Source organism: Corythoichthys intestinalis, chromosome 1 (genome assembly GCF_030265065.1).
Source record: "Corythoichthys intestinalis isolate RoL2023-P3 chromosome 1, ASM3026506v1, whole genome shotgun sequence".
Lineage (NCBI taxonomy): Eukaryota > Metazoa > Chordata > Actinopteri > Syngnathiformes > Syngnathidae > Corythoichthys > Corythoichthys intestinalis.
In genome coordinates this window covers 4,745,041-4,758,270 of record NC_080395.1, presented here as the reverse complement: position 1 = coordinate 4,758,270, position 13,230 = coordinate 4,745,041, and the positions used below count along the sequence as shown (strand labels likewise).

General features: G+C 42.3%; 2 protein-coding genes across 2 annotated transcripts in view; both read left to right on the top strand.

Annotated features, from left to right (window-relative positions):
• The window catches only part of LOC130927888 (NACHT, LRR and PYD domains-containing protein 12-like), a gene marked incomplete at its 5' end in the record, with an annotated part of 20,115 nt that extends 17,818 nt beyond the window's left edge, over positions 1 to 2,297 (top strand). Inside the window, 5 exons of the mRNA XM_057853997.1 lie at positions 216 to 389; positions 728 to 901; positions 1,223 to 1,396; positions 1,470 to 1,802; positions 2,233 to 2,297. Of these exons, the coding sequence (XP_057709980.1) occupies positions 216 to 389; positions 728 to 901; positions 1,223 to 1,396; positions 1,470 to 1,485 (538 nt within the window). The remainder of the gene's footprint in view (positions 1 to 215; positions 390 to 727; positions 902 to 1,222; positions 1,397 to 1,469; positions 1,803 to 2,232) is intronic.
• On the top strand, positions 1,682 to 13,230 carry LOC130927816 (NACHT, LRR and PYD domains-containing protein 12-like). The gene is made up of 6 exons (XM_057853876.1): positions 1,682 to 1,752; positions 4,366 to 6,105; positions 9,813 to 10,073; positions 11,393 to 11,566; positions 11,908 to 12,081; positions 12,335 to 13,230. The coding sequence occupies exons 1-6, from the start codon at positions 1,682 to 1,684 to the stop codon at positions 12,522 to 12,524; spliced, it is 2,610 nt and encodes an 869-aa protein (XP_057709859.1). The 3' UTR covers positions 12,525 to 13,230.

Sequence of the window (13,230 nt, the reverse complement as noted above, 5' to 3'; positions counted from 1 at the left end):
CCGTCAAGCTTACATAATTCTCAATGCCTCAAACATTTATTTTATTGCATTTAAAGGCCTGAATGTTTACAAAATCCATTTAATACTTTTCAGTGACCTGTATCAGCCCTGCATTAGTCAAGGAAAATGCAGGCACGATGTTACTTTCTGCAGAACCTTCATAACTTTAACCAGGTTACCTTCCTGACTTCAGGCAATGATCTCATTTGTTGCAGGCTGTCCTACTGTGAGATCACCAGTAAGGGATGTGTTTCATTGGCTGAGGCTCTCAAGTTAAACCCCTCCCATCTTCAAGAGCTGCACCTGGGCCGGAACAATCTGTCAGATGAAGGGGTTGAGATCCTCTCGGAAGGTCTGGCCAGCTCACATAGCATCTTAAAAGTCCTAAAGTAAGAAGCTCCTCCAGTTCGTAATCTTCAATGCAGCTGGTCGACCATTAAAAAGAATCACTGCTGCTATCAACTCTCATAAATTATGTAAAAACATTTTTTTTTTTTTTATCCATCAAGTTTACATAATTTTCAATGCTTCAAACATTTATTTTAATGCATTTTAAGGCCCGAATTTTTACAAAATCCATTTATTACTTTTCATCCTTTTTAATGACCCGCATCATCTCTGCATTAGTCAAGGAAAATGCAGAGACAATGTTATTTTCTGCAGAGCCTTCATAACTTTAACCCGGTTCCCCTCCCTGACTTCAGGCAATTATCTCATTTGTTTGCAGCCTGTCAGAGTGCAAGATCACAAAGCGAGGATGCGTTTCATTGGCTGAAGTTCTCAAGTTAAACCCCTCCCATCTTCAAGAACTGGACCTGGACAGCAACAATCTGTCGGACGAGGGGCTTGAGATCCTCTCGAAAGGACTGGCCAGCCCACACTGCATCTTAAAAATCCTCAAGTAAGAAGGTCCTTCAGTTCATAATCTTCCATAGTCTATGGTCAACTAATCAGAAGAATCACTGCTGTGATTAGCATAACTCTAATCAATTATGTTAAAAATAAAAATCCCATCAAGTTTACAAAATTTTAAATGCTTTGAAACATTTTGTTTCATGCTTTTTAAGGCACAAAATCCATTTAATGACTTCATGCTTTTTAATGACCCACGTTAACCCTGTATTAGTCAATGAAAAGACTGACACAATGTTACTTTCAGCAGAGCCTTCATCACTTTTAGCAGGTTATCTTCTTGACTTCAGGCAATTCTCATTTGTTGCAGGCTGTCAGAGTGCGAGATCACCAGTAAAGGATGTGTTTCATTGGCCGAGGCTCTCAAGTTAAACCCCTCCCATCTTCAAGAGTTGAATCTCTGGGACAATCGAATAGAGGAAAAAGAAAAGAGGGTCTTATTGGACATCAAGGAGGATCCCAGCTATAGCCTGAAGATTGTCAGGTAAGATCTAAACAATGTTGCTTATCAGAGTGTAAATTCATGTTCAACACCAATTGTTTGTGTCTTTCTTCAGATTTAAATGGGATTAAGAACAACGTTTGGTCCTTGGCGTCAAGAAGGGCGAGTCATTCCAAATGTCGATTATCAGAAGACGTTGAGTCCATTTGGTCTACTTCAGATTTAGTTCGGTCTCACTTACTCTCCGACCATTGCAAGAGGACCGGGTGTCGGTGCGACCTCACTCACAGAATTCGAGGAGGTCGTCGTCGGGTTCTTTGCAGCGACATGGACGTGGAGTTCAAGGGGAAGGTCTACGGCATTCCCACCAAACTGCTGGCAGTTGTTTTCATTCATTTGTACTGGGAGGGGCTGTCCAAAAGGATTGGACTCTGAGCACCGTCAATGAGTTCAATAAGTACCCTTTAAAGCAGGGGTCCCCAAACTACGGCCCGCGGGCCGTATCCGGCCCGCCTCCACATTTGGTCCGGCCCCCTTGACCCCCCCATAGTGTTATCTATTTCCTGGCTTTTTTCTGTGAAGGACCCAAACAGGGTTATTTGGTTATTATCTATTTAATTAATAGTGTTATTATTATTCATTTTTATATGATATTATATCATATTATAGTATGTTATTATTTTTATTTTATTTTGTTGCGTGAAGAATCCAGAAAGGGTTATTTAATTGTTGCTTTCTGAAAAACAATACATTGTTACATTTAGGCACTGCTGCAATCGTCACACTGTTTATGTTACAAACTGACCCGGCCCCTCATCAGAGAAGGGAAAAGTCATGTGGCCCTCACAGGAAAAAGTTTGGGGACCCCTGCTTTAAAGGGTCAACTTATGTTTCTCACAAATTTAAAAGAAAATGTCTTACGTTGACTTGAAATTGTTTTGCTCATTTTGACATTAATGTTTTAAATTTGCTCATTTACACGTCGATGTGTAAAATGTTTTGTATGAGAAGATTAAAATCCTAACTTGAAATAAAAGTTTAAAAAAATCTAACAATTGAAAAAAAACAAAAAAAAACTTGAATCAATACACTGGAAATGCTTCATTAGTTCTCACAATTGCAGCAGCGGGGGAGAGACGAGGCAGCGAAAAGAATTCTGAATCTACGACGAGCAACGATTCGTATAAGGCTTTGTTTGAACGAGTCTTTTTACCGAACGAACCGTAATGGACTAATTTCCTCAAGTTTGTCCCGTCACTACTGCTCTCCTGGAAGTAGTGACAATTTGACCGTCCATAAAGTCAAGAAAGTGAAAGTAATTTCTTGACTTTGGGTACGCTAAGATTCCCTTTAGTTGTTTACTTTTCCCCTATACATTTTATATACCCATCGTGGTCCTCCCGTCGTGGGTCGTGCGAAGACGGGAGAGATCACCCTCGCGAGCTAACAGTTTGAGCATACTTCAGACGTTCGGGTAACTTGTTCCACAGGTGAGGAGCATAATAACTAAATGCTGCCTCACCCTGGTTGGTTCTGGTTCTTGGAACATGCAGAAGACCGGTTCCAGGCGACCCTAGGGGTCTAGATGTCTCATAGGAATCTAACAAGTCAAGCATGTATTTTGGTCCAAGGCCATTAAGTGTTTTGTAGACGAGCAGTAGTATTTTATAGTCTATCCTTTGACTCACTGGAAGCCAGTGTAGCGATTTCAAAACCAGTGTAATGTGGTCCAGCTTCCTTGTATTTGTGAGGACTCTGGCTGCAGCATTCTGTACTAGCTGCAGCTTCCTGACTGATTTTTTATCAAGACCTGTAAATATACCGTTGCAATAGTCCAATCTGCTGAAAATGAATGCATGCATAAGTTTTTCCATGTCTTGTTGAGTCAGAAGCCCCTTAATTCTGGTTATATTTTTTAGGTGGTAATAAGCGGATTTAGTGACAGACTTTAGATGGCTATCAAATTTTAGGTCTGAGTCAATAATTACGCCAAGGTTTCTGACTTGATTTGTAGCTGAAAGTGACATTGTGCTAAGTTGGTTGCTTATCTTTGACCTTTCCTTTTTTGGCCCAAAAATGATCACCTCTGTCTTCTCCACATTTATCTGGAGAAAATTCTGGCACATCCATTCATTGATTTGATGAATGCATTTGCTCAGGGAGACTAAGGGACTATAATTATGTGGGGACAAAGAAATGTACCGTTGTGTGTCATCTGCATAGGCGTGATAGGAGATTTCATACTGTTACATTATCTGAGCTAACGGAAGCATATAGATGTTAAATAAGAGTGGTCCAAGAATTGACCCTTGAGGGACTCCACACGTGAATTTGGTTCGTTCTGACTGATAGTTTCCGATTGACACAAATAAATCCCTATCATGTGAATAGGATGTGAACCACTGAAGAATAGTGTCAGTAAGCCCTACCCACTTTATTCTACCCCTGCCTTGTCGTTGTGATTTCATTTGTTGATGTAATTGTGAGGAAAAATTGGTTATTCTAGCAGAGCCGTGATATAAAATTTTGTCAAGTCACCGCAGGGAAACTCATTTAGTTACGATGCGACAGTGCTGCCATCTGGTGTTGAATGAAAGAGCGACTATTCCTCTATATACTGGCCAAAAATGATGTCTTAATGACGAGTAAAACAGGCGTTACGGCCCACAGAAAACAAGGGAATGCGATTGTACAGTGGGGAGTGGAAAGTGAAAGACTAATAAAACAAAGACATCGCTGAACAACTCAACCATGGAGGTATCTATGAAGAGAAAGTGACTTGGGTCACACAACCACAGAAACTGTCACATTGTCTGTGATGTGAGGGTGGGACTTTTACATATTCATGTCTCTGGTGGCTGTGTGCCCTGGGGTTGGTCGCAAGGTGATTGTGTTTTGTCCATAATGGGTCACTGCTGCTTTTTTGCAGGCGCCGTCTTCTCTGTCCATGATGATAATCAGATTAACCGATTGAAGGGGGAGCTGCAAGACAACCTGCGGCATTAATACAGCCTTGCTTCCGAGGGCACCACCGAGCGTTGGCAGCAGCAGCCCCTGACGGATGTCTACACGGAGCTGGATGTCATCTACGGAGCAGAAGTCAGCCCCGACGAGCGGCACGAGGTCCTTCAGATGGAGACGTGCACCGCGGTCAAGGAGTCTATCCTGCCATGCGACATCTTCAAAAGCCCTGATGGGACGCAACGACTGATACGCACACTTCTTACTGTCGGCTTCGCGGGAATCGGAAAAACCTTCTTGGTTCGAAAGTTTGTGTTGGACTGGGCCACTAGAAATAGCAATCAGGATGTGCACTTCATATTTCCCTTCACCTTCCGCGAGTTGAACATGGACAAAGGAAAAAGCTTCACGTTGGCCGAGCTTATCCGACTCTACGTGTGGCACATGAGCGAGGGGACGCTGAACAAAATATTTGCCGACCTGCAGATGTCCGGGAGGCGGGACTACGAAAGCAGCAGGATTAAGATCTTGTTTGTCCTGGACGGACTGGATGAGTGCTGCTTCAAAATGGACTTAAAGAACCACACCAAAGTGGACATAGATTTGAAGAAGGCTTACCCGCTGGAGGTGCTCCTGGCGCACCTCGTCAAAGGGAACCTGCTTCCTTGCGCCCGGGTTTGGATTACCACGCGGCCCGCGTCGGCCCGCGATATCCACTCCGACTTCATCGACAGCCGAACAGAAGTGAGAGGATTCACCGATTCTCAGAGGTTGGAGTACTTCAGGAAAAGGTTCCCAAATGAGGAGCGCGTTATTGAGCACATTCGGAAATCTCGCACCATCTTCATCATGTGCCACATTCCCATCTTCTGCTGGCTCACCTCAACAGTTCTTCAGGATTATTTGGACAAAAGGAAAGAGGGAGAGCTTCCCACAACGCTGACTGACATGTACTCAGGGTTTTTAGGTCACCTACTGGAAAACTCCAAGGAGAGAAATACAGCGGAGTACATCCTTGACGTGAAACCGCTAGCCAAGCTGGCCTTTGACCACACCATGAATAAGTGTCAAATCTTCTACGAGAAAGACCTGGTGGACAGCGGTTTTGATTACAGCCAAGCTGCAAAACACTCCGGAATATTCACTGAGGTCTTTAAGGAGGTCCCTCCGCTCAGAAGAAACAAACAGAAGATGTTTCAGTTCCTTCATCTGACCATCCAGGAGTATCTGGCCGCACTGTACGTAATGATGAGCCTCTTCCATGACAACAAGAACGTACTGGATGATTCAGGATGGTTACTGAAAAAAGTGGCCGAACTTTTGAAGCAGACCACAATCACTGAGGTCCAGCAGTCAGCTCTGCAGAAAGCCTCAGAGAGTGAAGGAAACCTGGACCTGTTCGTCCGCTTCCTCTTTGGTCTTTCCTTGCCGTGCAATCAGGAACTAGTGGGGGAACTGCTGAAGGCTCCTCAGGACTATGGGCAAAGCAAGTCAAAGACAGTGGAGTTGATCCAGGAAAGGATAAAACGGAACACTCCAGAGAAGAACGTCAACTTGTTCTACTGCCTAAACGAGCTGAAGGACGACTCCTTGCTGAAGCAGATCCAGCAGGAATTAGCTTCAAGACGTTTGTCCTGGCAACAAATGTCAAATGACATGTGGTCAGCCCTGGCCTTCTTCTTACTTACAGACGACGAAACCATGAAGTCCTTTCATCTTGCCAGCTACTCCCCATCACCGTTGGGGCTGGAGAAGCTGCTGTTGGTGGTCAGGGCTTCTCAAAAATCACAGTATGTGCTCCAAAGTGAAATAAAGTGGAGTGCGAAAATTCCAAAAGCGATGACAAATCCAACAACAAGTGCACAAAACACAAACAAAACAACTAAAAATAACTAATCAAAATTCACAAAACAGATTACAAAAAAACTAGTGCAAATCAAACAAAAAAGTCATATTAAAAAACAATTGCTTTTCACAAAACGCAGCAACAAATCGGGAAACAAAACAAAATTAACTCATTCACTCCCAAAGACGTGTTAAAAAATGATCTTCAACTGCTCATAACTGAAGAATGGAAAAGGGTAGAAAGACATCTTTTTATTAAGAAAGATTGGAATTAGTTTTTCTTTTTTTTAAGTTTTTGTAGCCATCAAATTCAGTATTCTGTGGTGCTTGACAGATCACCCAAAATCATTACAAATGAACAAAAGTCGATCGCTTCTGAAAAATGAGTTAAGACACTGGAAATGGTTGGCACTGGTGGCAAAGTAGACTCGTGGCTGTTTGGACGAGAGGAAAGACTTTATAACTGCGTCTATTGCTACTTTTGAAGTGATGATGACTTTGTGATTCATTGCAAAGATTTCATGCTATTATTCGAGATGAACAATTTTCATTGCTCCCTGTCACGTTCAAAAATAGACCCTTGGGTAGACATTTGTAAAATTACCCAAAAATAAGGAGAGAAGACACTCAGTTTTCTTGGCCAAGGAGAGCAAAGAGGGACTAGACAGAGAAATGCTAGATTACGCTGTATAGTCACCAAAATTGATCTAAGGAAAAAACCCTCCTTGCTTTTTTTATTAGGGGTTTGTCCTAACACAGAAGGGTGCCGCCCTGAAGGGAGGGGGAAAGAAAGCTGGAGACACCCATGTGATTTTGGTTGGCTATGTGTGAGCATGTAGGTGGAACTAACTAAATACACGTGTGTAAGCAAGGGCACAGGTAAAGTGGTCAGAATGACCCAGACACTTCATTTATGGAACGCTGCGGCCATGGAAGATGTCCTCGAATGGAAAATTGTCCTCGAAGGGGTAGACGAAAGTCTAGACGCCAGGTGCTGAATATGTCCCGGAAGGTCTAGTTACGCAATGCGGCCATGAAGCAAGGCAGTTGTCATCCCGACCCTCTTTACTCTTTGTAACACTTAAACATTATACTACAACCTAAAATAGCAAGCAATAATCATTTACTGGTTATATCAATAAGAAAAAATATGGCAATATGTGTTATGTATGTATTAGGTATGTATGAGCACAAGCAAATATTCAATCAATCAAGCAAATATTCAATCAACTCTCGATAATTAACTCAACACTCCCCAACCCTAATTGCAATAGTCCAACTAAGGCTAGGTTCATACTACAGGTCTTAATGCACAAATCCGATTTTTTTGTCATTGTTACGTGCCAAAGATGGCTCGCGAAAGGCGTAACATAAAACAATCCACACAACTGTACAAGTGGACACAAATTTATTTACACAATAATCAAACTCGCAATGAATATGTACAAAATGCCGAGGAAGCGTGACTTCGGGGTAAGCCCAGGCCAAAACAACAAACAGAAGGAACTACACTTAAACCCCACCCGCTAACTAAACCCTGATCATGTAAAAGGAACAAAGAAAAGACAGCGTCTAACCTAACTTCCTACTCTATACAAAACAGGAGAAAACAGGTTGAACAGAAATGGCGACTTACCCTTACTTGCTTCAGTGCTCTTATTTACAGTGGTGAACAAAAACGATCCAATAACGAATAAACACAAAAGACCTCACCGAAAAAGCGGGAGTCTATCAAACTGGCGATCAAAATGCAAACGAGCGTGAATGGCGAGCAAACAGCTAGCGAGGAGGAACGCGACAGAATGCTGCCAAATTGCGACCTTTTAGAAAGTTGACAGCGGCAGGTTTATGAAGCTTGGCGCCTTTTTCCGTGGCCAATCAGCGGCGGTGACGTCGTCGGTCCATCCTGCGTCGATCAGCTGTCATCACAGTGGGAGGGGAAACAGCCAGCTGGTGGAGGGGGCGATCAGCTGACTGGAAGAGTCTCAGAAGTTAACTGTTAAACGGCCAGGGGCCGTCACAGTCATATCTGTTTTTTTGGCGTGTCTGTTCAGACTGCCTTTGTCCATTGAGACCATTCAAGCATTACGCATGCGCTTTAATTCGCAGTCCGACACGCGCTAAGCAAGAAGACCCGCATGCACAGAAAAATGACACAGTCATCCGTGATTCCAGGGATATCATATTTTGCTTTTCAAAAAGAAGACACAAATAGCAGACATAAATAATCCCTATTTAGGCTTATATTCAAAGTTTATATGGATCGACAGCACGCACGCACTGTCCGTGCATGTCACACACACATACGGGCAGTTTGCCCGACTCTCGGCCGTGTAGGCAATGTTGAAATATTGCCCACATAGAGCAGAGAGAAAACCGATCATTCTAAGGCTTATCCTCAACCATTTTTATTGTTTTATGACTGTTGTCAAGCCCGGCCCTTCCCCAAAAGCCGTGTTCACTGCAAGCTAGGCGCTAATAACGCACAGCCGCATCGCTACCGTGGCGTCCCTCTCGCTTTTTGATGATGTAATTGCTGCATGAATTCCAATTTGGGAGACTGGACAGTACAGACCGCCGCGACAGTCTGGAAAAATGTGGCCCAGATCAGATTTGAACCACATACGAAAGTGACCCAGATCGGATTTGGAATGGTCCAGTTCTATGCGACTTGTCACGTTCAGACCGTCAACTTAATGCCTGACTCGAGTCGGAAAAACGCAAAAAAATTGGATTCTGTAGTATGAACCTAGCCAAAGTCATTGACATAAGTAAAGACGGTAATAAATTGTTTCTCTATACGAGCAAACACAAAGCTGGGTCAGTGTCACAGGTTTAACTAAAGTTAATCCTGAAACAGTGGAAAATCCAAAATATTGAAAGATCTCAAATGGGTCAAAATTTTAGTTAAATCCAATTTATAATCTTGAAAAAAAAAAAAAAAAAAAAAAAAGACTACGATTCACACATCTTGGTCGTACGGGATGATTGTCCTTGTTGACGACATCCAAAACAAAGGCCATGTCCACATGTAGCAGGATATATGGCAAAAATAAATTTTTCTATGGTTTGGCCTATCATCCACACGCACACAAAGATTTAAACCAGGGTTCTTAAGAATGACAGGGAAAGTGAAGAAGTGCGAAGTCTGCGTTTGTTGCGCCATCATGTGGACACTGATAACCGAAGATTTAACTGTTGAAACGTCACTGACTGCGACTAACTTTGTCCTCAAGTCACACATGAAACTAATGTTTACATTTGGAGTCAATTAAACACGCGCTTTTTTGCTTCCATTTATTTTTCACAAACTATTGCTGAGCTTCTTATTGAAGAATTGGTATAATAGACCATTATTTTTATTGTTAAGAATGTACTTAAGAATGAATGAAAGCTGTTAGCTGTGGAAGTTTTTTTTTTTTTTTTTTTTTTTTTTTTTTTTTTTTTTTTTTTTTTTTTTTACACAAACGTGCAGGTGTGGACACAATTATTTTTCCCCGACGCTAGGTGTAGACATGGCCAAAGATTGCGTCCATCCAGCACAAGAAATGTTAGTAATATTATCACAAGAAAATAAAATCTCTTTCTATCTTTGGGTTTTGTAATTTGCTCTTAATTCTTTTTGCTGTCCCTTTTTTTTCCTTGAAATTAAATCCATTATTATTATTCATAGCACCATACTAAAGTCAGCAGAAGTTAGGTTTGGCTCACTCTCACGACTTCTTCCTGTGTTCTCCAGTCTAAATCAGTGTTGGCTGGACAGAGGCAGCTGTCACCTGCTGGCTTCTGTTCTAAGTTCTCCATCCAACCTTAGGCATCTGGACCTGGGCTGCAACCACGATGTGTCGGACAAGGGGGTCGAGATCCTCTCAAAAGGACTGGCCAGCCCACACTGCCACTTAGAAGTCCTCAAGTAAGGAGCTCTTCCACGTCGAAATCTACCTCCAGTTCGTAATCTTCCGTGGATACGGTTGACTTATCTAATGAATCACTTCTGCTACTAGCGAACGATAAGGGCCAAAATATACCAGACGCATCTTCGGTTCGGGTCTGGCATGATATAGCACCGGAGCCAACCCGTTTCCATTCTCTCCTATTTTTCAAAGTATAGTGGCCGCGTCAGTGCTCCAGACTGACTACGGACCATGCATCCAAGAGCCCGCCGGACAGTTTAGGCCACAGGTGTAAAAACCGATTCCAGAAAGGGCCAAGTGGGTGCTGGATTTTGTTCCAACCGATACCGTGCAGAGAGTTTAACCAATGAACTTCCTACTGAAACAAGCAGCACCTGACAAAGTTTAACTGATTACACATGTAAAAGATCTGATTGGTGAAAAGGTGTCCTCTTCATTGTTTGGAAAGCAAACCTGCACCCACTCGGCCCTTTCTGGAATCGGTTTGATATCTGTGGTTTAGGCTATTTTCTAGTTTTGCCAGAGATGCATCCGTCAAAATAGGCGGAGCAAGGCTTGGATTCAAAAGCCCAGATGATTATTCACGGTTAAAACACCTGCGAAAATCACAATGTTATTTATGATGCAGCAGATCATTTTTGCATGAACAACAAACAAAGGTAGATAGATGCACAGTGTCTTAGTTTGTGTGTTTTTCTGGCAAAGATATCAAACAAATGACCTGCTGACAACTTTGTTTTTTTTATTAACACATGGGGATAAAAAAACAAAACCAAAAAAAACTTCCACAAACTGTGGCTTTGGGCAGGCTGTGTCTGTCTCCCTCACTCCCACGTCACTTGACCAAAACATTATCCCCATTGCGTGCACTTCAGGGTGCCTCAGAAAACATTCAATCAGAATATTACACATGGGACGTCACAGCAGAAGCTATGAGGATAGACGGTGGGTTATTATGCAAGTTATGTAATTTAAAACAGAAATAGTGTCACAAACTCATAGTAAAAGCAAAATAAGAATTCGGCAAAAATGTTCAGTCAAATCAAGACCACCTCACTTTCCGCTTCTCTGATGAGTACAGTGTTTGTCATTGTTTTTAATGCCACATTATCGTGCACGATTACGCGAGAGCTCACGACGGGACGGAGTTGCCGGACCGCAGCTGAGCGCAGCCGGTATGTTTTGCCGATTTTTGACATACTGCGGAGCACGCAGTCAACGCGTCCAGTATATTTTGGCCCTTTTTACTTGAGTAGAACCTTCATCAATTTAACCAGGTTCCTTTCCTGACTTCAGGCAATTATCTCATTTGTTGCAGCCTGTCAATGTGCTGGATAACAAGGCGAGGATGCATTTCATTGACTGAGGTTCTCAAGTTAAACCTCTCACATCTTCAAGAGCTGGACTTAAACGGTAACAAACTGTCGGACGAGGGGGTTGAAATCCTCTCAAAAGGACTGTCCAGCCCAAACTGCATCTTAAAAGTCCTCCAGTAAGGAGCTCCTTCAGTTCGTAATCTTCCATGAATCCGGTCAGCTAATCAAAAGAATCACTGCTGCTGTTAGCGGCAACTCTGATAAGTTATGTAAAAAAAAAAAAAAATTTCCATGTCAAGTTTTCATAATTTTTAATGCCTCAAACACTTAGTTTATTGCTTTTTAAGGTCTGAATTTTTCAAATAAATCAATATAATGACTTTTAATGCTTTTTAATGATCCACATCAACCCTGTATTAGACAAGGAAAAGGCAGACACATTATCACTTTCAGCAAACCTTCACCACTTTTACTAGGTTCCCGTCTTGACTTCAGGCAATTATCTCATTTGTTGCAGTCTAAGAAAATGCTTGGTCACAAAGCGAGGATGTGTTTCACTGGCTGAGGCTCTCAAGTTAAACACCTCCCATCTTCAAGAGCTGGACCTGAGCCTGAACGATCTGTCGGATGAGGGGGTTGAGATCCTCTCGAAAGGACTGAGCAGCCCACACTGCATCTTAAAAGTCCTCAGGTAAGGAGGTCCTCCAGTTCGTAATCTTCCGTTGATCCGGCTAATCCAAAGAATCACTGCTGCCATTGGTAGCAACTCTACAAAATTCCTTACAAGAAGAAAGAAAAAAGTTTAAGTAAAAAAAAAAGTTTAAGTATTCTTAAATAATTTGTCATAAATTAATCACTGCTTCTACTATCCAAGGATAAAGTAGACATTTTACTTTTAACCAGGTTCCCTTCTTGACTAAAGTGAATCATCTCATTTGTTGCAGGCTGTCACGGTGCGGGATCGCAGATAAAGGATGCATTTCATTGGCCAAGGCTCTCAAGTTAAACCCCTCCCATCTTCAAGAGTTATTTCTCATCAACAATCGAATAAAGGAAGAAGAAAAGAGGGTCTTATTAGAGCTCAAGGAAGATCCCAGCTATAGAGTCTACCCACGCACCACGTGTTCGCTGTAGGGTTCCGCCCACTTGTCCGTCATTTTGACTCTGTATTTGCATTGCTTTCAATTGATGGCGCAATTTAAAATGCATTTCATGGAAGACCCGGTGCTTTCTGATGCCGCAAACTCACTGGATCTATTGCATAAAAGGCGTTATGAGGAAAAGCTTCGTTCTATACAGTCGCCAGATCCATATTTGATGCCCAAATCGATGTTTTTCGACCCACTGTCTTCGCCCTGTCTGCCTGACATCTGCTACGCTGATATTTAAAATGATCTTGTCCACACAAAATCGGCCTATTCTCACGAAAAACTTCAAGAGCTTGGACGCTTATAAATACTTCGTTGCTGGTTGGGTGAAACAGGTCCTCGTTTGGCAGGAATCTATCTTGTGCTTGGAAAGGTGAGTTACGAAATTTTCAATTCGAATTCTTTTGTTATTGCTAACATCCACTGTCAAGTCTAATGTATTTCATGTCGTTTGTCAATGGAGTTAAGGCTTTTAATGTTTATATGGTTTAGCGATAGCACGCACTACATAAAGGCTTTTAATGTTTATATGGTTTAGCGATAGCACGCACTACATACATACGTGTATGTTGTCGGCGATTAGCCTAGCAATGATCTTAATTGTGGTTATTTGTCAGCCCCGTAGACGAGGCCAGTTTCCCTCACTTGGTACCAGCTAAATATTATTCGAAAAATAACGATGGTGGAAGAAA